The following is a 23,309-nucleotide window of genomic DNA, read 5'->3' as shown; positions in this document are numbered from 1 at the left end:
CCACCCAGAATCATCTTTCAAAGACATAATTTTGATCAGGCCACTCCCCACTTAAAATGAGTGGCTTCCATTGAAGATAAAACCAAATCAGACTCCTTCTTATGACTCAGAAGGTGGGACATGATTTGGACTCTGCCATCTTCTCCACCCTAGCTGTCTCCCACCTTTTTATTTCTCCAACTTACCCAACCTGTTCCTGCCTCAGGGCCTTTGCACCTCCTTTGCCCACAGTCTGGAGGCTTTTCTCCTACTCTTCCCAGGACTGGGTGCATCTCATCATTCAGGTTCCAGCCTCATGTCCCAGCCTATGGGAGGCCTGTCTGTCCAAAGGAACCTCCCTTACTGCATTACCATCTTCTAGTGTTCTGGTATAATTTTCTCCAGTTACCCTGGTTATGTCTTTGTTTCCTTGTGGTTTTTTTTTTTTTTTGTCTTCTACAGTAGAACGTAAGTTCCAGGAGAGATGGAAGCTGGTCTGTTCTGATCTCCTCTCTATGTCCAGGATCAAGGTCAATGCCTGGACTGTTATAGTCTCTCAATAGGTGTTTGTTGAATGAATTGCTTAAAAAACACAATGCACTCGCTCATCATTTTTTTTTTTTTTTTAAATGATGGGAGGAGAGAAGATATGCAGGGGGAACATGGTTTTTTGTTTTGTTTTTTGGCTGTGCTGGGTCTTCATTACCGCGGGGGCTTTTTCTAGTTGCGGTGAGAGGGGGCTGCTCTTTGTTGCGATGGGTGGGCTTCTCACTGTGACTTCCGTTATTGCAGGCCACGGGCTCTAAGTGTAAGGGTCTCAGTAGTTCCAGCACTCAAGCTTCACTAGTTGTGGTTCCCGGGCCCAAGAGCACAGGCTCGGTAGTGGTGGTGCATGGGCTTATTTGCTCCTTGGCATGTGGAATCTTCCAGGATCAGGGATTGAACGAAGTCTCCTGCCTTGGCAGGAAGATTCTTTACCACTGAGGGAAGCCCTGCTCACCTCATTTTGAACTTCATTTTGCCTTTGGTGCCTCCAAGGACACCAGGAGAGAGCACCAAAGAATTGATGCCTTTGAACTGTGGTGCTGGAGAAGACTCTTGAGAGTCCCTTGGACTGCAAGGAGATCAGACCAGTCAATCCTAAAGGAAATCAACCCTGACTATTCATTGGAAGGACAGATGTTGAAACTGAAGCTCCAATACTTTGGCCACCTGATGGGAAGAACTGACTCACTGGTAAAGACCCTGATGCTGGGAAAGATTGAAGGCAGGAAGAGAAGGGGACAACAGAGGATGAGATGGTTGAATGGCATCATGGACATGAGTATGAGCAAGCTCCAGAAGTTGGTGATGGACAGGGAAGCCTGGTGTGCTGCAGTCCACAGGGTCACAAGGAGTTGGACATGAAACTGAGCGACTGAACTGAAGTGACTTACTCCAAGGACTCCAGCATGGGGCTGTCTGAAAGTCCCAAAACAAAGTCTTCTTGTTGTTGGCAGCAGGGGTTGGATGGGAGGGGATTCCTTCATCTTCTCCTGAGCTTGGGTTGCCCTTCCTAAGCCTCAAGTCCTCTTTCACTTCTGCTTCACCTGGGCTCAGTGACCTGACTTGGCTGTCTCCCTCCTGACCTTGGAACATTCCTGGAATCTCGCAGGAGGGAGTTTCCATGCCTGTGTCTTCTGCAGCCAGTGATGGAGGGGGAGCAAGAACCGTGTTCTTGGTCAGGGTCAAGTCCCTCCATCCGTGCTGCCTGGGCACGTGCACCAGGCCAGTGGGCGGGGCAATTTGCACCCCCTGTGCCCGCTTCTCCCATACTAGTTCCTCAGGTGGCCTGGCTTGTGCTCACAAGCCTCTGAGGCCTTCTTGTCAGCAAGGCCAGTTTGGTTTTCAAGTGTCCTTCATTTAAGATCAGCTCCAATTTCCCTGAGCCTTTGGGAGACCCAGGGCAGAGGTCCTCAAGTAATCAGCATCATCCCCCAAGCCAGGGTGCGGCTTGTTTGCATGACCGACTCCTTCCTGACTGAGAAGTTCCTTGGGGTCAAAGTCAGGGTTAGGGGCTGGGTCTTAGCCTCCATTCCAGGTGCATAGCAGTTCCTGGCAAACTGCTTGATGAATGAATGAGTGCAAAAGCCAGGGCTGTTTTATAGAGTGACATGTTTCCATTTGGGCCTCAAAAGAGGGATGTCCAAACGGGACCCCCTCTTTGTGGTTAGGGGTAGAACAGGGCGGGTCTCTTGGCTCTCAGGCTGCTGGAGCCTCCCTGGGTCTAAGATGCAGGATCCTAGGGGAACCTGAGCCACTGGGAGACATAGTGACCTAGGCAGACTCTCCTGCAAGCTGCCTGCTCTGGGGACCCAGAGATGCCCTGGGTCCAGGAGAATTGCCTGCTGAGACCTAAATAGCAATGGACCCCTCTCCCCAGTCTCCTACCTGCTGCCAAGGACAGAAAGAGCAAGGTCTCACTCACGAGAAGCTTCATGAATTGAGCCTGTGAGCCTGAAGCTTCCTGGACCTGCCCTCCTCTCAGTCCCTCTGCCATCTGGCCGGTGGTTTTTAGAGATGCAAAAGAGGGGGCTCAAGAGGTCAACCCCTGGGCTCAAGCCACCAGATGGTAACTGGCTGATCTGGGATGCGTGATGTGACTGCTCCAGCGCCCCGGGGTTTGCCAGGTCCTGGCCTGGGACACCATCCAGAGGGCACACAAAGGCCGGTCTTTTTTTTTTTTTTTGAGGGGTCAGATAACTCAGGACAGGCAAGGTCTGGGTCCTCAGCCAGGCAAGAACCAGGTACAGGAAGTGGCATCTATTTATAGGTCGGGCCAGTGGCGTTCCAGCAGCGGGTGATAAGTGGATAGGTTAATAACACGCTGCCCCTCCCCCTCCCTCGCCAGCAGAGGTTGGGGGCTGCATTAGCGACAAGCAGCCCCGAGCTGTGATAGGCTGGCCCAGCCTGGCTGACGTCCAGATGGCTGTGCTCCAGCCCCAGGCGGGCTGCTGGGAGCCTGGGAGCAGCAGGACCGAGTGGGAGCCAGCCAGGCCACCAGTGGGGGCAGGGCCAGCAGGGGAGGCCGCCAGGGGCAGCAGCCCTGGCTCCCTGGGTGTTTGTGGTGAAGAGGTTGCTGTATTCAAGTGGAAGCTGAGCCGGTGAGCCCAGCCCTGGAGCAGGGCATTCTGCTCTGATGGGCTTTGTGGGGAGATGGAAAGAGAAGAATGTTCCATGTCAGCTTGGGAGCCCCAGGTTGGGGGCATAGTGGGGGCGAGGCAGACGTCTAGGGAGGCCAGAGGTTCAAGCTGGACCACCCCAGGTGAAGCAGGCCCCTGGTACTGACCAGTTCTACTCCTGACTTGGGGACCCCCGCCCTCACTTCTCTTCCCCCCACCCCTAGCTCCACTGGGAGCTCTCTCTGTCTCTCTCCCTTTTTGTGGTCACCTTGGCTTCAGATGACATGGAGTGCGACTCTTCACCCTCACCACCCACCTCCTCCTCTGCCTCTCTGTCCATCATCTGGGCCAGCCGGACAGGTCATCCCTGGGACTGATGGTATCTGGGAAGGGCAGGTCGAGGGGTCACGCCAGCACCAGCCCAGGGAACAGAAAACTATAAGCAGATTCGAGTAGATATCCACCCCCTTTCTGTGACATGCCAGGTACTTTTCGAGCCCCGGGGGACACATGGTGACCAAAAAAGACACAGACTCTGTCCTCCTGGAGCACACAGGCCAGTGGGGAGGTAGTGATGACCAGAGGTCAAGGGCAAGTTGACCAGACAGGGACACCAAGCTACATGGACGATGATGAGCCCCGCCAGAGTGAGAGGGAGAAGGTCAGAGCCATGGGAAGAGCACACGCGGTGGGGGGGCACCGTCTCCCCAAAATGGAAGGAGACCTCGTGCCTGTACCTTCTGGCCACGGGGCGGATGTATAAAAGGAGTTTGTGGGGATTAGTCTCAGTTTGACGCCCCTCCCCGGTGGCCTGCTGGGTCTTCTCCATCCCTCTCTGACCTGCTCTGTGTCCCAGGGGACTGGCCCTATGGCCCGCATGGCCTGGGCTCTCTTGTTCTTGTGACTTCTGCTTGGCTTGAACTGTGGGAGGGCTGAGGGAGAGGGCTGCTTTGTGGCCCCAACCCCAGATGTAGCTCCTGTCTGGACCCTTCCACCCGCCGTGCTTTCACCAGCTCCCATCACCCTTCAGGTGGAGACTGGTTAGAGCTTCCTGCTGTGGCCACTCCTGGGGGTGCCCACCTGGCTCGCGGGTTGACTAAGTTAAATAGTCCTCCATCAAGTTCTCTTCATAACCCAGCCAACCTCACCTGTGCCCCCATCTCACGGACGTTCTGATAGCTGATCTGGGACTCACTCCTTCACAGCGCAGAAAACTTGAGGTCCAGAGAAATGATACAACTTGCCCCAGCTCACCCTCCTCGCCTGGCTGACCCAGAGCCCAGTACTCCGGGGCCCCTGTGGCCTCTGCGGACAGGCGGCTTTCTCTCTTACCTGGGCAGTAGCAACGCAGCACTCCAGGCTGAATCAAGGACGCAGGCACTGAGATCTGGTCGAACAGGCAACTGTAATTATTGCTGGCTTCTTGCCAAGGGCCTGTGATGAGAACCTTCACTCCTCCCTGGAGGGAACAGAGGCCAGCAGGGGGAGGGGGTCAGCCACAGAGGGACACGGGCCTCCATGACCTCACCGCTCAGACGGTGGTCCACACCCCAGCCCACATGCTTGTGGAACATGCAGGCTCTTCATTCCCATAAGCCCTACTTTATTTGTTTTTAAACTTTTGTTTTGTGTTGGGGTATAGCCGATTAACAATGTGATAGTTTCAGGTGCATAGCAAAGGGACTCAGCCATACATATACATGTATCCCTTCTCCCCCAAACTCCCCTCACATCAGGCTGCCACATGACACTGAGCAGAATTCCTGGTGCTATATAATAAGACCTTGTTGTTATCCATTTTAAATGATACAAATGAACTTATTTACAAAACAGAAACAGACTCACAGACTTAGAGATCTAACCTATGGTTGCCAGGACGGATGAATGGGAGGAAGGGATAGTTAGAGAGTTTGGGATCCGCATAAAGCCCACATTTGAGAACCACTGTCTCAGGACTGTGGCAGGGAGAAGGGCCCCAGTTCTCCTTCCCCTGGTGTGCCAGGGGCCCCAAGATGCCCTTTGCCTTTCGCAGCTGGCATCCTACAGGGGGATAGCAGTTCTGACCCCTGATCCCCTGCCGGAAGTGGAACTTTCAGCTCTAGCCAGAAGGGAGCACAGTTTGTCAAACCTTTCCCCTCAGGATGCACCTGTGAAACTGGCCAGGGTGGTACCTATGGAAGGTAGTGGAGGGGAGGGAGGGGGCGTTCTCTTTCATTTGCTTGTGGACAGATTGTGGGAACTCTGAGCTCTGGAAGCAGGCCTGGGCATCTCAGTGGCCCCCCCAGGGAGTGGACATGGTGGTGGCAAGGATGAGGGGAGACCCAGGATGCCCAGGGTGCGGTGGGGAGAGTCAGGGAGGTGGAGGAAGACGGCGATGGGAAAGACAGCAAAACAGAACACTGGAAGGAGCCCTCCGAGTGGGAGGGGCTCAGAGGTCACTCTGGGCTGGACTGGGGCCTCCTGCTGGGGGCTGGGGATTGAGTGAGACTGTGCATGGCCTCCTGACTCTGGGTTGAGCCACGGAGGGCACCCCTCTGTGCCACCCACATGGCCTGCGGCCCCCTGTGTGCGCACATTGTACACGCAGACCCTGATGTGCTTGCAGCCTGGCTGGGCTGCAGCTGCTCTCACAGGGTGGGGGTGGGGCAGGGGGAGGGAGGAAGGGGGATGGTGGAGGTGGCTCAGATGACCTTGCTCAGCTCAAGGGGAGAGGACCCCGGAGGCTCCCTGGCGCAGGAGGGTGCAGGAAAGGAATTAGCACTCCCTGGCCGCCTGCTGGAACCAGCCAGGGCAGCCACACAGCACACAGGGTGGCCTCATGTCTCGGTGCCCTGGGCAGTCCTGTTTTATTGTCCGAGCTTAGTGATTAATAGCACACTGTCCTGCCTGATGTGGGCAGCACGCTGTAGGTGTCCCACTCAGGGCTCAGACTGTGGTCACCTAGTCAGCGAGGCTTGCCCTGGGGGTGCAGAGGGTGAGGTGGCTGGCCTCTAGGGCTCCCCCGGCTCTCCTAGGGTGGGCGAACCCAGGCTCCAGCCACCTTACCCAGCAGGGGGCCAAGAGCTGCCCAGGACGGGGTGGAGGGCACCACCTAGTGTCCAGGCAGGAGAAGTCAGGAGGCACACCTGCTGGAGACCAGGGTGGTGGAGGGCAGGTGAGGAGCGCCTCACTTCTCCAGGCCAGAGAGGCCAGACCCCAGCTCTCCTGCTGCTCCTAATGCCAGTGAGACACTCTCTCCTGCTCACTGACCCATTCTTGGGGGACCTGTCCTTGGCACTAGTTCATCCATGCCCCCAGCTTCAACACAGCACTTGCTTTGGAGGCTATCCACAAGGTTCCTGGAAGCAGACCTGGCACAGGCCTGGCCTTGGGCATCCGTAGTGAGAGGCTTAGAGGTGGGTCCCCCATGGGCCAGCACAGAAAGGAGATTCCCCGCCCTGGAAGGGGCTCTGCCAGACTGGAAGGGGCTCTCTGAGACTGGAAGGCGTTTTCCGTGTGATCTTAGATGGGCCTTCCTTCCTCTGCCTGGAGTGGCTAGGAAAATCAGCTTGCTGCTGCTGCTGCTGCAGAGGGCAGTAGAGAGACCTCATGGAGAAGGCAATGGCACCCCACTCCAGTACTCTTGCCTGGAAAATCCCATGGACGGAGGAGCCTGGTGGGCTTCCGTCTATGGGGTTGCACAGAGTCGGACACGACTGAAGCGACTTAGCAGCAGCAGCAGCAGCAGAGAGACCTCAGGACCAAGAGCCAAAAGCAGGAGGCCTGCCCCTGCCCTCCAGTAGCTGTGTGTCCTCAGGCAAGTGGCCCACCCTCTCTGGGTGGCATTTGAACTCTAGGCACACTCTGGTCTTAACAGTCTTTGGTTCTGACATATGGCCCCAAGGAGAGGTTTGGAGTTCTGTCAGTGTGGTGGGGCTGGGGCCATATCCACGGGTCCCTGGGGCTGGAAGTGGGTGCCTGGCTGGGAGTTGTGCCACATGACTCAGGAGAACCTAACTTTGGGGTGCCTGGGAGCACCCAAGACCAGGTCGGGGTACAGTGGTCCCTGGATCCTGGGTAGTGGAAGTACAGTGGCTTCAAGAGGTCACAGACAGTTACTCTGTGAGAAAAAAGGAAAAATAAAAAAACCCCAGTAACCCCAATCAATAGCTGCTAGCATGAAGCCAGGGCTGCTGTGAGGAACAAAGGACTGCAGAGATTACTGGAGAACATCAGGCCCTTCTCCATGGAAACTGCTGCGGGAGGGGCTCAGCATCCATCCCGGTCAGGAGGGGTTTCCATGGCAACATCGGCCTGGCTGGGCTGAATCACTGTGACGCGGGCACCTGATAGCTCTAATTGCAGACTCCTGTGCCTGGTGCGGCAGTAGCGTCAGTGGAGGGAGATGACGCAGAAGGGCTTGGGGGAGGAGAGGCAGCAACACATGCTACCTGCAGTCTCTGTGCCCGTGGAGCCCTGAGACAAAGGCCCTGGATTTCTGATGCACCTAGGGAGGGTCCTGGAGGCCCGGAGGAACATCAGTGTGTGTGTGTGTGTGTGTGTTAGGTGAACAGGTGGACACAGCAGAGGGGAAATGGGAGCAACCTGTGCGGAGGTGGAGGGACACTCCAAGAAGAGACAGCAAGATAGCCCTAGCCTTAGCATCCCTCTGAAGTGGTGCCTAGGCACCCTCAAATTTTAGAGCCGGGTGAGGGCACTGAGCCACTGACCTCATTTACAGATGGGGAAGCATCCCTAGGCCTACGTCTTGCTGCAGAGCCCTCCACAAGCTTGGCAGAGCCTGGCTAGAATGGGGCTCCTGACACAGGTGGAAGCAGGCTTTTTCCTGGTAGAGAAGGGGTGAGGGCGAGGGGAACCCTGCTAGCTGATGGCGGGGGGGGGGGGCTCTGATGAGAGGCGGGAAGGGGGACAGGGGGGAAGATGCTGTCTCCTGCAGGAAAACCCAGGAGGGGCAGTCCCTGCCGCTGGACCGGGCAGGGGGAGGAAGTGGCTGCAGACCCACTGGGGCCTCTGCAAGAGACCTCCCCAAGCCGCCACATTGGGCTCCAAAGCGTCTGGCTGGGTGGCATCTGCGCATTTCCCAAATCAAATTGAGTCTGAGCTGCTTTTGTTTCTGGGTAGCTGGAAGCAGCGAGAGCTTCTGCAAAAGCAGGCTGGCTGCTCCCTCCCCGAGGGGCTTCCCTGGTGACTCAGACAGTAAAGAATCTGCCTGCAATGCAGGAGACCAGGCGCCCGGCCTTCATTCCTTTCCTGTTCCCGTGCCGCCCTCTCGTGGTGAGCTGCTGAACTGACCTTCTCCGAGAGACAGTTCAGGGATCCGCAGGCCTGCGCTTGGATACTGGAAGGAGAGGGCCAAGCTAGCCAAGAGCCCCTGACTGATGCCCACAGGTCCCAGGGCCTTGAGATGTGTAGTCAGCTCACAGGCCGAGCGCAGGGGCAAAAACCTTCGCTTTCTTGGGCTCCAGGGAGACTCAGCATCCTGAGGACTGGATCCCAAGGTTGTGGACTTGGGCCTTGAGGCCACCCTGCTCAGGCGGACACTGAGGCCCAGAAGGCAGGTTTCAGAGTCAGGCCCAGAAGGTAGCACGCCAACTCCCAGCTCTGACCTCCCCATGCCCCAGTCCCAGGGCTCCCTCTTAGCTTCTCTGAATTGCAGTCTTAAGCCCCGTGGGGGTAGGGGGGAGCTGCTGGGCTGAGCTGACCTATCTCTCCAGAGGGACAGGGTCATACTGAGCCACACCAAGGGCAAACTGAGTCATAATCTTGCAGAGTCTTAGAGCGACCATGGGGATTGGGGGGCGCCCGCTGGGGGTGCCCATGGATGTGGGAGCTGTTCACTGAGTCCTGACAACACCTCAGTAAGGAAGAGGGGAAAGCAAGCCACCTTGGCTGAAGTCATCACCGGCCAGCCAGCAGGGGACAGGATTTGAATTCGGACTGTGTGCTCCCAGTCCCGTGCTCCTCACCACATAGGGGAGCCTCCTCTGGACACCTGAGCTTTGAAGTGCCTGTTGCCTGTGGACCCAGAGCTGCTCTGACACCTGCTGTATCTCTGGAAAGCTCCTGTCCCAAAGTGGGGTCACTACCTGGGTTGATGTGGCATCTGAGAGCCGGGACATTCATGCACAGTGAGCGCCCTCTGCCACTACCATGGCCACGGCAGGAGGACACGGAGAGGAGCCTGGGCCGTGAGCTGCAAGGGCCACAGAGTAATAACCAATAACATAATAATAAACTACTGATTACTTGCTATGGGCCAAAGACTTTACGAAGCCCTTCTGGCACCTCGCCTCACCCCGAGGCAGGCACTGTTATCACCTCCGCCTGATAGGTGAGGAAACCGAGTCACAGGGAGGGAAAGTCACAGCAGAGCCAGGATTGACACCCAGAAGTGGACCCCTGAGAGGTGTCCTCCACTCTGGGCATCACTGGCCCCTTCACCAGGGCCCGGGGGAGCCTCAGAAGCAGATACGGGCTCTCAGGAGAGTTTCATTTCTCAGGGAACCCCGTTAGCTCTGTCCCAGCGCAAGCATCATCCCGGGAGCCCCTACTAGCGCCTGGGTCTGTTTAGCCAGCATCCCTGCCCTGCCTGTGCTGGAAGATGTTTTTTTGGGGTGTATATCACCGCCTTTTGGTACTCTGTGAGCTTCAGGGTCTTTTAGGAGCACCCTTCCTTCGGTGTCCTGGTAGCAGCCCCTGCCCCAGCAGCTAGGCAATGTGTCAGTGGAGCCAAGGGAGCAGTAGGCAGCTGCCTGCAGCCTGGGGAGAAAGTGTCAATCTGGGCCCCAAGGTGCTGGGCCCTAAGCACCTGGCAGGTGACCTGGGAGAGGGCAGGGGCATGGCCTAGTGGGCAGCAGGGGTTTAGGGAAGGCTCGGGCCATTCTGTCCCTTTCCTATGCCATTCTACTTCACAGGAAAAGCAAAGGTTCCTTCCTTCATCACCTGCACCAGCCTGGAAGACCTGGGTTTCCTGTAGTCCTGGGCTTTGGAGCAATGATTCTCAACATCAGATCTCAGCCCCCAGGAACTGAGGACAGACCCAAGGAGGGGGCTGAGGCCATAGGCAGGAGAACCTGGGTCACGTAACATGCCTTTGATCTTGTTGAGGCTGGATATACCCCCAAATCTCACAGATGACTCTTCAGAAACTGTACCCTCCCTCTCAATTTGATGGGAATTTGTTTTGTTTTGTGAAACAAATCAAAAGCAGTGGATACAGACGGTGATGGTGGATTTTCAAATGGTTTTCCAGCAGCCCTAGGATGCTTTAAAAAAAAAAAAAAGAAAAACATGGATGGAATCTTAACACCTCAGCCAGGTGACCGTGGTGACAGCAAACACTGATCCTGGCCCAGCTGGGAGGGCCACCTGGCCTCCGAGGAGACCCCTGGTCCCGTGAGAACTGAGAACACTCCTTGAGAGAGGTGGGGGAATTTCTAGTGCCATGGGGACAGAGGGAGGGGACTTGGTCTGCACCGCCCAAAACTTCAAGGGGAGGGCAGCCACATGCAGATGAGCATCTCTTGCTGCATGCTGGCAGGTGGGCAGGTGGGGAGGCTGGCAGGTGAGGCAGGCACGACAGGTGAGGTAGGTGGGGAGGTAGGCAGGTGAAGCAGGTGGGCAGGTAGGGCAGGTGAGGGGTGGTGACGGCAGTGGCAGCTTACCTCCGGGTAAGACCACTCCGGGGAGTAGTCGGTCACCATGAACACCCGTCCGCTCTGCTGCAGCATCCCCAGGGTGCCCGAGGCCGAGGCGGCCGAGACCACCTCAGCGACGTGCATGTAGGCCATGGTGCCAGCCCCGCCCTCGGCGCTGCTCAACTGCAGGCCCCCCTGCTGGGGGCTACAGCAAGGAATACACATCTCAGCCTGGGTGAAGGGGGCGCGGGCCCCGTCCTCTGACTGCGAGAGCGCTGTGCCATCCCCCGACACTAGCTGGTGCCCGTAGATGGTGCCGCCGCCCCCCTCCACAGAGATGAAGTCATTGATTAGGTCGGAGAACTGGTTGCTGAAGGAGATGTCAAAGTGGTCCAGGCTGAGCTCCATGTTGGAGGCGTTGCCAAGGCCAGGCTGGGCCACGGGGTAGAGCCCCTGCACCACATTACCTGGGAGGAGGGGGACGCCCCCGGCACTGCGGATCACCCCGGTGGGCTCTGGCTGCAGGTAATGCTCAGAGCTACAGGCCTGCAGCTCCCCAGACTTGATCAGGCTCTCACCCCCTTCGGCCACCTGCGAGGTCTCCATGGTGACCTCCCCTTCGGTCGCCATGGCCTGGAAATTGGCCTGAAACTGCATGAGGTGGAGGGAGGATGTGGACTCGATCCGCGTCTCCACATGGCCGCTGCAGGAGCTGGTCTGTGACGAGGCCTCCGTTTTCACCGTGGGCATCACGAAGGTGCCCCCAGAGTCACTCAAGCTGCTGTGGGCGTTCTGCTCGATGGGGAGGGGCTTGCTGGCGTCCTGCAGGAAGAAGCTCGGGGAAGGGGTCTGGTGGACGTGGGGGCTGTGGCCCGTCTGGCTGAAGCTGGACGTGTAGTCCTTGTTGGAGTCTATTGCACTGAAGTCCATTTGCTCCAGCGTGGTGCTGGGGCTCAGGCCCCCGCCGGATGGCAGGAGGCTGGAGCCGGCGGTCAGGGTGAGGGAGCTGGATGCTGCAGCCGCCGCGGACGAGGAGTAGGCTTCTTTGGCCATCTGCTGCTCAAAGGAGGTGTCCTCGGTCTTGATCTCCTTGGTCAGGACGGTGGTGAAGCCAAAGCCCCTCTCCACGGGTGGTGAGTGCCGGACATTGGTGCTGACCATCTCGGCTTTCAGGCCTCCGCCCCCGTATGTCTGGCCCTGCTTTGGGTTATTGAGGAAACAATCGGGGTCAAAGTTCATGGTGGTTTCTGGAATCTTCCGGCCCCCGTCGAGGGTGGTGGAGAGGACGAGCTCTTCGGACACGTTGGTGGGCAGCATGGACAGGCTCTCCGAGCTGCCCGTGGTGGGGAAGGCGAACTTGTGGCCGTCGGAACTCACGGCCAGGACGAGGCCCTGAGAGGCGTCGGGCGAGAGGAGGTGGTGGTTGGGGCCGGCGGTGGGGGACATGGTGTACACGGCCTCGTTGGTGACCTCGGACATGAACACCGTGGCGCTCTGGGACAAACTCCCCATCACGGACGCCACCGCCATGCTGGACACGCCCGTGACCACGGGGCTGTCCGCCATGTCCGGGTCGCTGTTGAGCCCGCTGCTGATGGACACGGGCGAGCTCTGGGTGGTGTCGGGGACCTCCACCTGGTTGGTAGAGGAGACCTCTGTGCTGTTCTGGTGCAGCAGCGCGGGCTTGGCCACCTTGCCGTTCCTCTTCTCTCGACTCGAGCCCTTGCCGTGGTGGCTGTGCTCCTGTTTGCCCTCCGACACGTCGTTGTGCTGCACCTCTGCGTGGCCCCCGTACCCCCCCGCCCGCGGCTCCACCTTCGGCGAGATGATGCGGTGTTTGGCACTGTTACACTTGTGGTGCACGCTGCTGCCCGCTCCTGCGGAGATTGCAAGCACAACACACACGCACACACACACACACGGGTACACATACACGCACACGCACCAGAGAGTCAGGGCGAGGACTGCGGTGGGCCCCGTCCCTGAGCGCTGGGGTCAGGCAGAGCCCAGCCTGGGAGTCCAGGCAGGCCCTTCTCCCCACCCTGTCCCTGAGGCTGGCATGGGACAGACCCTCAGGGTGTCGGGCCAACTTATCCCACCTCCCATGCCCTCCGAAACCATCTTCCCAACCTGGGCTCTTTGTCCCAAATGATCTTTTCAAATAGTAATCGAAGCATGGGTGGTCGGGAAGGAGGGGGTGGGGAGAATGTCATCCTCTAGAAAAATCCTTCCCACCCTCGGAAGCATTCACTCACTGGACTGGGCCTTGCTGGCCAGAGGGGCTCAGTCCGGAATGCTGACCGGGGCCCTCCCCCCTCCCACTAAACTTTCCATGACTGCCCAGCAAGCCCCTCTGGGACTGAAAGCCAGAGGTTGATGGTGTCTGTGTGTGGCCGAGGGGTTGGGGGGAGGGGGTGGGGTGACTGGGAAGGAGGTGGAAAGCAATGAACCTCTCCCTGGACTAGCTCTTAGGCCCCAGGACCAAAGAGGGTTCTAGACTTCACTCCAGAGGCAGAAAGGTTTTTGGGGCCACCACCTCCTGTTTAGGTAGCCTGAGCCTGTCCTTGGCTCTTTGTAGGGTGAGATCCTTCTAAGACCTGAGCAAGGACAGAGCCCTAGCTCTCAGCTGAGTGGCAGAAAAGAAAGAGCCTCGGGCTCTGAGCGTTTTGAGCAAGCTGCACTCAGGGCTCTACCCCCAGGCCTCCACTCCTGTGTAATTTTCATTCCATCTGATAAGGGTGACTCGGCTTTTGATGAAAGGGTGGATTCTCCGCTGATCTGGTTCCAGCCTCACTAAGAGTCCTAAATGCATGAAGAGTTCTCGGAGAAGCAGCATGACCCTCTAATGGAAATAGCTAATTAAGGCAGCTAGGGAGTGAAGAACTACATTTCAAAGAGCAAATACCATTATCAGAAGCACAGATGCTTGGGATGGGGGTGCAGGACACTGCATTCTTGGAAGAGGCAGAGGTGAAAGCGAGAGGTTTAGCTTGAGCGGTCCTACGGACTCAAGGCTGACTCCCTGGAAAAGCCTCTGTTGGCCCAGTACCCTGGGGACCTGGGCTCCTGCCTCTGATGCCTGAGATCCTGAGGCCTGGAAGGCACCTGGGGCGGGTGGATGTGGACAGTGGCCCAACCCTGCGCACTCCTGACTGTGCTGCTCACAGTCCCAAAAGGAGGTGTTTATCTGGAGACTGTTCTCTTCTGCCCAAAGGGGCTGCCCTGCCAACCTTGCCAGTCCCACCAGCCCCACCAGCCTCACCAGCCCTACCAGCCCCACCAGCCTCACCAGCCCTACCAGCCTCATCAGCCTCACCAGCCTAGCCAGGCAGGATGAAGGAGAGTTGCCGTGGGTGCTGTGGCCTGGCTCGTGGCTGACCTCCCTCCCCTTCTGGACGTCACACCCGCTGCCTGGTAGCGTCCCTTGCCCGCATGCCCGCCGGCGGCCCGGCTCACCCAGGCTGCCGGTGCAGAGGCAGTTGTGAGTCCGCGGCGGCGGCTTGGTCTGGTGGCTGTCGAGGATCTGCTGCACCAGCTGCTCCACCGAGAAGCCTGAGCTGCTGTTCCCATTGCTGCACGTCCACTTGATGCCGTGGACTGTGGGGAGAGAGGCCGTTGAGGTGGGTCGTGAGGTCAGAGGCCACCTGTGCCTGGGGGAGGTACTGGGAGGGATGGGACCTGAACCCTCCTGGAGCGCGGCCCCCTTTCTGCTGGTAGGCTGGCTCCAAGCACCACAAAGCAGTGCTCGTAGGAGGGGAGACGGGAGGAAAGAGAGGAGAGAACCAGGCTGCCCCATCACAGCCCCTCCCCTCAGGAGCTCTGTCCCCTCCACTCCTGTCTCATCTCCCATTCTTGCTTTCTGAGGTGCCGTGCGGGAGGGATGGCCCAGAGAGTTGCTTTTGGTTTTGCAAAGCTCAGGTGCGTCTGGTGGTTCTTCAAGGGGTCATGGAGTGGAGGCACAGAGAGCAAGGGTGGGGAAGGAGAGGTCTAGGAGGCTGAGGGACCTCCCCAGAGTGCAGGCTGTGGAGACGTGAAGAAGAGATGGTGGCTGGGGTGTCCGGCTCCCAGCAGGATGGATGGCCAACCCTGGCGGAAGGGGCAATCCAGCTTCCTACTCTCACCAGACTTCTCCGCCTCAGGGGCCGCAGATTGGGCTGGGGGACAAGGGAGTGGACCGAAGGGCCCACATGGCCTGGACAGCGGGTGCCCACTGATGATGACCGGCCACCTGGATGACCGCCCTGCAGTTTCAGCTCCGCCCTCCTCTACCCTGGACCGCTGCCATCCCTGGTGTTGAGGTGGGGGCCCGGGATGGCTGAGGGTGGGCTCCCCACCTGCCTAGCAGGACGGGGCTGGAGGTCTAAAATAAATGACCTGCCTGGCTGAGTGTGTGGACTGATTGAGCTTCATGCCCGCTTGCCCTGCTGTCCTTTCTCAACTGCAGCATACCTGGGCAAAAGGCAGCTGAGCCCGGGCTGGCACGTTGGGTACATGGCAGAGTCTAGCTCTCTCTGGTGGCTCCGGGGGGCCCGGGCCCAGAGGCAGTGAATTCACAGCCCCAGGGTTGGGACTGGTACTGGGGGTTGCAGGAGGGACCCAGGTCCCTCTGAAGGGGGGGAGGTGGGAGCTGGTAGTCTGGGAGGAGGAGCAGGGCATCAGGGCACAGGGTCAGAGTAGGCAGAGACCAGGGGCTTTGCCAGGAAAGAACAGTTTCCTTCCTCCATTGGTTAAGCTGGTCTCACGTGAATTCCAGGCAAAGAACTGTCACAATTTGCAAGCCTTCCTTTGCTTTGTGAGGGGCATAAGGAAACACATAGGGAAAGTCTACACAGCAGGTAACTTCCCTGGTGACACAGATAGTAAAAAATCTGCCTGCAGTAAGGGAGACCTGGGTTTGATCCCTGGTTCGGGAAGATCCCCTGGAGTAGAAAATGGCAACTCACTCCAGTATGCTTGCCTGGAGAATTCCCTGGACAGAGGAGCCTGGTGAGCTACAGTCCATGAGGTCACAATGAGTCAGACACGACTGAACGATTAACACAGAGCAGGTGGGAGCTGGATTGGATTCAGACCTGGATTGGAGCCCAGGCTTTGGTCTTTACTTGCAGTGTGAATTTGGGCAAGTCACTAAACTTCTCTGAGCCTCAGTTTCCTCATCTGCAAAATGGGAATACAAGAGTAGCCACCTCACAGGGTGGCCTGGGGGAAACCCCGATCTCCTGCTTGGCACCCTGTGTGGTCCCCACAAAGAGTAGCTGTTGTCATCACTGTTAACGGTGATGCAGTGGTGGCAACACACACAACAGGACGCTAGCCCTGCCCTGCGCGTCGGCTGATGCTGGGCGAACAGGCCAGGACATCCACAGGTGACTCAGCCTTGGAACGGGCAGGGAGAACTCCACGGTGCTGTCCGTCTCACGTCTCTGCTGCTCGTCAGTGCCTTCCCGTAGAACTTGAGTGGTTTTTCAAAGAAATCCCGCGTGTGAATGTGGTGATCCGCTGGGACTCCCTCGGGAGCACCGCTTTTCTTCTGTGTGCACCTGTCCCAGGTGTTTGTCCAGCATCCTTGTCCTCCGCTCCATTCTGATGAGCCTCTGGCTCCTCTGCTTCCTGCACCTTCAACAGCACTAGGGCCATGGCCCTGTGCCGGGCAGGTCCTGAACTGTGACGGGCCATCGAGACAGGGTACTGGCTGAGTGGCTTCTGCTCCAAGCTAGCTCAGCTGCCTGGATTTGAAGCCATGGGTGCCTGTTCAGAACCCTTTGTGATGGCAATGTTCAAGGGTCAGGGATTTACAACGCACCTTTCCGCAGGTGGATGGCGTCTCCCCTTGGGATCCCCGGGAAATTCTCTGGCAGCTCCACAAGGTTTGAGCTCCTGCTGACTCAGGCCCTCCTGCCTGGCAGCTGGAAGGCACAGCCCAGGCCAGGGGTTTGCAAACCCCATCATAGTCTTGGAGTGCTTTTCTCAAATAACCTCTGCCTAGAAATCAGAGAAGGCAATGGCAACCCACTCCAGTACTCTTGCCTGGAAAATCCCATGGATGGAGGAGCCTGGTAGGCTGCAGTCCATGGGGTCGCGAAGAGTCAGACACGACTGATCGACTTCACTTTCACTTTTCACTTGCATGCATTGGAGAAGGAAATGGCAACCCACTCCAGTGTTCTTGCCTGGAGAATCCCAGGGATGGGGGAGCCCGGTGGGCTGCCGTCTATGGGGTTGCACAGAGTCGGACACGACTGAAGTGACGCAGCAGCAGCAGTAGCAGCAGAAATCCACTATGGAAAATGGATCACAGTGGAAAGGGCCTGGTTCAGGTGGGAATTGGGGTCAGGGCCTGACACCCATGCCTCGGGATCTCCCTTGGCTCAGGACCTTTTCCAGAATCCTCAATTTGTAGATGAGAAAACAGAAGCTGGGGGCAGGGTTGGGCCCAGAGGGCAGGACTCAGGACCCCTTTCCTTGAACCACTGTACACACAGGTGGCCTCCAGCTGTCCGTTCCTTGCCCCAGCATGGGGGTTCCAGAGGGGGTGCCCAGGCTTGTTTCTAAAGCCCTGCAGGAGTTCCTCCCTTGCCGTCAGGACAACAGTCACAGAGCTCTGTCCTAGGCCCAGAGCCTGCAGGTTCTGCAAGCCTGGGACCAGAAACATCTCCAGAGCTCATTGCGGTGTGTCCCCCTGTAGGGGGGCTTGGAGCAGGAGCTCATTGCAAAGCCAGACCAGGTGTTCTCAGGGAAAACCTTCCATGAGTCTGAACTTGAATCTCTGGGGAGATGAGCTGGGCTCAGGCAACCCCCCCTTGGCATCTGGCCACTTGGCAACTCCCCACCCAAAGCTCTGAGGTCTTGGGATTAGGCGACTTCGCTAATCCCCAGATGGGCTGTTGCCTTTGGTGGAATGTTCTGGCATTTCTGACCAGGACCCCCTGTGCTGACAACTGCCACTGAGACCAGTCTCCTCTGGCCCCCGTGAGGGTGCGGCTCCCGAGTTCTCTCTGCCTCTTGCTCATCTCCTTATGTTGTAAAGGTTATAAAATGAAAACCCAGTGAAGGGTGACAGATTGCAAGCAGAGAATTTTTGGATGCTTAATGCAAATTGCCTACACTCTTAGCACATCCAATATGCAAATTGTCTCCCTCCCACTCCGGTGGGGGCGGGGAGAAAACCCCCCCTCCTTGGAGGTGGTGAGCTGTTAGTACTGAATATCAAATACTATCAAGATGGCTTTTAACATGTCACGCTCTGCTTCCTGATACGTAATGAATCAGTGGGAAAGGAGATTTCTATGGGGAAAGGAGATTTCTATGGGGAAAAGAGAGCTCTGCGGAAGGAAGGTTAATACACATGCACTGGCCCCTCCCCCTCCAGCACCCCTCCCTTCATAAAAGCAGCAGAAGGGAAACTGCATTGAAAGTACAGTTGGTGAAAGGTAAGGTTATGACCTGGGTGGGGGGGGGCACAGAAAGAGAAGAGGGAATTCCCCCTCCCCCACCAAGTCACCTCCTGGTGGCTCTGGGCCACCTTGTGCCCTCTGCTCTCCAGAGGGCTCAGGGGTCCTGATTCCTAGACCACAGTTGGCAGACCTGCCTAGGGTGGAGGAGGAGGTTGAGTGTTTCCTGCCAAATTCCAGGCAGAGGGGGCCCTCTATAGCCACCCATACACGAGGAGGCCTGGGTGATGCTCCCTGGCTGCTCAGGTGATATGCCCAGGAGGGCTAGGGCAGGGAGGTACCAGAGATGGGGAAGGTGGGCATGGGTGATTCCTCAGAGGCCTGCATGGGACAGAAAGTGGCCAGAGGGCCACACTGGCCAGCAGAAAGTGGGATGCAACAGGGCACTCCTGCAGCTCCGCCACAGTCTTGGGGCTGCCCAGGGAACCCCACACTGGCTCTGCCAGGCGGCCTACAGCAGGCCTGGTGGGAGGACTGGTCTGTGAGCTGACAGCGCTGACCCAGCCCATCCACAAGGCTCACCCTGATGACCTCCTGCAGCCGGGCAGCTGTGGGAACACTAATCTGAATAATCAAAATGAAATCAATGACAACAGCATGGCGCCACGCTTTGGAGGGTATCTTCTGATGAGCAATTCACCTGAGAGGAGGCCAACCACCAGGAAGAGTGAAACTGAGATCTAGAAGTGGGGCTGGGGAAAGTGCGGGGGTGAGGCCCCCCTGCCCCTGCCAGGGGCTGGCTGTTAGACAACGTTTATGTCTGCTCCTTCCCATTTTTAGGGGGTGGTGGTGGAGAGCTTTGGCCAGGCAGGCTTAACTTGACCCCACACTGAGCTACACTGTCACCCATTGTGGGCAGAAATGTGTATCTCAAATTCTTAACTTTGAAACCCTGACCTCAGATCTGAGTATATTTGGAGATAGGGCCTTTAAGGAGTTAATTAAGGTTAAATGAGGTCCCGAGGGTGGATCCTAGTCCAATAGAATTGGTGTCCTTATAAGAAGAGAAAGAGACATTGGGAGTGAGCACACAGAAGTCATGTGAGGACACGGCAAGAAGGTGGCCTTCTGTCAGCCAAGGGGAGGGGTCTCAGACCTTGACCTTGGACTTCTAGCCTCCAGAATGTGAGAAATAGATTCCTATGGCTCAAGCCGCCCAGGCTGTGGTGCTCTGTTATGGCAGCCCCAGATGACCAATTAATACTTTAATAGTTTCCATCAGGGCTTGGGCTTCCCAGGTGGCTTGGTGGTAGAGAATCCGCCTGCCAATACAGAAGGTGCAGGAGATGCAGCTTTCATCCCCTGGGTTGGGAAGATCCCCTGGAGGAGGAAATGGCAACCCACTCCAGTGTTCTTGCCTGGGAAATCCCATGGACAGAGGAGCCTGGAAGGCTACAGTCCATGGGGTGGCAAAGAGTCGGACACGACTGAGTGACTGTACATGCCCGTATGCCATCAGGGCTCTAGGCCTCCCCCTCCCCAGGCTCCCTGGCTAGAGTTCTACTAGCCAGGAGAGACCTACCCTGCCCTTTCTGCTGCACACATAGGGTGTGTACATTCGCGGGGCCCTGAGATCATTCTGGAATGCCTCCTTTTGAAACTGAGCAGGACTCTATGGGTTTCCTGGGTTCCCCTCTGTTCCCCACTGTTTGTTTGTAGAGAGCAGACTCCAGTCTCCACCACCTTCCCTGAGTCCCAAAGGGCAGATTCAAACAGTTGCTAATCAAGGGAGGAACAGGAAAGGAATCACCTGAGACCAGAGGGGAGAAATCAGAGGAGCTCATCAAGAAGATCACCCGAGAGCAGACTGGAGGCCCCGTACAGACCCTGCACACAGCCTGTTCTTGTCAGCAACCCCACCCTTGAATCAATGCTATAAGACTCCTCACCAGATCCTTCTGGGTGAGGACACACAGGTTTACAGGGCAGGAGCCCGTTGTGTCCCCCTTTGCTTGGCAAAGCAAAAAAGCTATTCTTTTCTACTTTACACAAAACTCTGTCTCTGAGATTGGATTTGGCACCGGCGCCCAGAGGCTGAGCTTTTGACCTCACTTTTGCTGCTGCCGCCTTTCTCTTTTTTCAGTTTCTAAAAAGTTACTGATTTTTAATTGGAGGATAGATGGTTAGATAGCCTCACCGACTAAATGGGTATGAATTTGAGCAAACTCCGGGAGACAGTGAAGGACAGGGAAGCCTGCTGTGCTGCAGTCCATGGGGTCTCAAAGGGTCAGACAAGACTTAGTGACTGAACAACAACTAGATTGCTTTACGATACTGTGGTGGTTTCATGAATCAGTCATTCCACCCCTCTCGGTTGCCACAGAGCAATGGGTTTGAGCTCCCTGAGTCGTATAGGAACTTCCCACCAGCCATCTATTTACACACGGTAGTGTATGTTCAGTGCTACCCTCTCAATCCTTCCCACACTCTTCCTCTCCCCCTGTGTCCACAAGTCTGTTCTGTCTGCGTCTCCACTGCTGCCCTGCAAACAGGCTCATCAGTATCATCTTTCTAGATTCCATATATATGCAGTAATGTACAATATTTGTTTTTCTCTTTCTGACTTACTTTATTCTGCATAATAGGCTCTAGGTTCATCCACCTCACTGGAACTGACTCCAATGCATTTCTTTTTATGACTAATATTTTATTGTATATATGTACCACAGCTTCTTTATCCATTCATGTGTCCATGAACATCTAAATCTTACCCTTCCATCCAGCACATGCCAGCTCAAGTGTCACCTCCCCCTGGAGGCCCTGCTGGTTACTCCAGCTCTGGCCCCCACTAGAGCCAGAATCTGAGTCATGGGGACAGGATGTTGTTGAAGGGACCTGCTCTATTCCCCAGGCTTTGAATGATTCCTGGAACATAGAAGATGCTCAGTGAACATCAGTTCAGTTCAGTCACTCAGTCGTGTCCGACTCTTTGTGACCCCATGGACTGCAGCATGCCAGGTTTCCCTGTCCATTACCAGCTCCTGGAGCCTGCTTACACTCACTTCCATCGAGTCGGTGATACATCTAACTATCTCATCCTCTGTTGTCCCCTTCTCCTCCTGCCTTCAATCTTTCCAGCTTCAGGGTCTTTTCCAATGAGTCAGTTCTGCGAATCAGGTGGCCAAAGTATTGGAGTTTCAGCTTCAGCATCAGTCCTTCCAATGAATATTCAGGACTGATTTCCTTTAGGACTGACTGGCTTGATCTCCTTGCGGTCTACAGGACTTTCAAGAGTCTTCTCCAACACCACGGTTCAAAAGCATCAATTCTTTGGTGCTCAGCTTTCTTTATAGTCCATCTCTCACATCCATATGTGACTACTGGAAAAAACCATAGCTTTGACTGGATGGACCTTTGTCAGCAAAGTAAAATCTCTGCTTTTTAATATGCTGTCTAGGTTTGTCATAACGTTTCTTCCAAGGAGCAAGCGTCTTTAAATTTCGTGGCTGCAGTCGCCATTGCAGTGATTTTGGAGCCCAAGAAAATAAAAAAACAGTGAACATGGGTGGAATGAATGAACGAATGGGTAGTTTCTCAGTCACTCATATCCTCTCCAGCACTGCTTTTTGTTTTATCCGTTCATTAATTCTCCCAGTGAACTGGAAGCATAGCTTGCATCTCAATAACAACAACAACAAAATGTTTCCTGAACTTACACTACATGCCAAGCAATTTGCTAGGTTCTTTCTGTGTTAATTCCATTATAAAAAGAAACAAATCACAATAATATCTACCCTGGATTGAGTATCTACTGTGGACAGGGCACTGGGCAGTGGTTCTCAAAGTGTGGTCCAAGCCATGGTATAATCACTTGGAAATATGTCAGAATGCACATCCCCTCGCTAGCCCAATGATGAATCAGAGATTCTGAGGTGGGGCTCAGATCTGTGTTCTATCATTTAGGGAAATTGATGCTGGGAATTTGAGGCTCATTGGTATAGAGATTACATCTCACATCTCTCAATGACCTTTGAGGCAGCATTATCATCCCATGTTATTAATGTGAGAATCAAGACTCAAGAAAGTTATGTCACTTGCCCAAGGTCACACAGCAGATAAATGGGGGTGGGGAGGGGTTGTAGTGGTCCGCTGAGCCATCTGCCTCCCATGGGTCTTCCCAGCCTGCATCCTTTCCAGATCAAGGAATGGCTTGGACGGTTCAATATGGGTGGAGAAGGGAAGGCAATGCCTGTCAGAAGGTCAGGGGTTCCTTCCACTGGTTTCATGTCCTAGAAAGATGGGTTTGGATTTCCTGGGGGCTGGTGAGTGTGCAGGAAGCTCAGACCGCCCCTGGGGCTGGGCCAGGTGCTGTTCCATCACTGCCCGCCCTGCTGTCTCCTGCCCTCTCTGACTCTGGAGGGGGCTGGTTTTCTCAGAAGGGCCAGGTGGGCTGGGGGTGGGGAGAGGACAGAAGTTCTAAAGCCACTGGCTCTTCCTTCAAGATCATCCTCACCTGGGACCGGGCCAGGTGGGCAGCAGGGTGGGGATGTGCAGCCCAGAGCTGACCATGCCACCCAGACCAGGACAGAGGAAGCCTGCCTTGGGCTCCCAGGGGTGGGACAGGAAGTGGGAGGCAGGGCCTGCTGTGCATCTGCTCTTGGAAGAGAGGGAGGGCGTCTGTGCAAGGAGAGCATCTCAGCACCAGGACCTAGACTGCTGGGGCTCCTGGAGGGGTGCCTGGCCTTGTTCATTGCAGCCCACTGGAATGTTGCTGTACAGTCGCTAAGTCATGTCTGACTCTTTGTGACCCCATGGACAGAAGCGTGCCAGGCTTCCCTGTCCTTCACCATCTCCCAGAACCTGCTCAAACTCATGTCTATTGAGTCAGTGATGCTGTCTGACCATCTCATCCTTTGTCATCTCCTTCTCATCCTGCCCTCATTCTTTCTCAGCATCAGGGTCTTTTCCAATGAGTCAGCTCTTTATATCAGGTGACCAAAGTATGGGAGCTTCAGCTTCAGTATCAGTCCTTCCAATGAATGTTCAGGGCTGATTTCCTGTAGGATTAACTGGTTTGATCTTGCTGTCCAAGGGACTCTCAAGAATCTTCTCCAGCACCATAGTTCGAATGCATCAGTTCT

The 23,309-nt window shown here is 56.1% G+C and overlaps 1 protein-coding gene across 4 annotated transcripts in view; it reads right to left on the bottom strand.

The window, feature by feature from the left end:
- CAMTA1 (calmodulin binding transcription activator 1) overlaps positions 1 to 23,309 on the bottom strand; it is a 989,569-nt gene that overhangs the window by 89,318 nt on the left and 876,942 nt on the right. For 3 of the 4 annotated variants that reach the window (XM_088845426.1, XM_088845425.1, XM_088845428.1), the window contains 3 exons: positions 14,234 to 14,374; positions 10,805 to 12,654; positions 4,473 to 4,599 (listed from right to left, as the gene is read on the bottom strand). In XM_088845426.1, coding sequence (XP_088701552.1) covers positions 4,473 to 4,599; positions 10,805 to 12,654; positions 14,234 to 14,374 — 2,118 coding nt within the window. Of the gene's footprint in view, positions 1 to 4,472; positions 4,600 to 10,804; positions 12,655 to 14,233; positions 14,375 to 22,681; positions 22,920 to 23,309 lie in introns of those variants that run through there. The other variant, XM_088845427.1, reaches the window with a different exon arrangement.

Source organism: Moschus berezovskii, chromosome 17 (assembly GCF_049115385.1).
Source record: "Moschus berezovskii isolate FMDL1 chromosome 17, NW_MosBer_1.0, whole genome shotgun sequence".
Classification (NCBI taxonomy): Eukaryota; Metazoa; Chordata; class Mammalia; order Artiodactyla; family Moschidae; genus Moschus; species Moschus berezovskii.
Note: the sequence above shows the minus strand (reverse complement) of the source record. Positions and strands in the feature narration are given on the sequence as shown.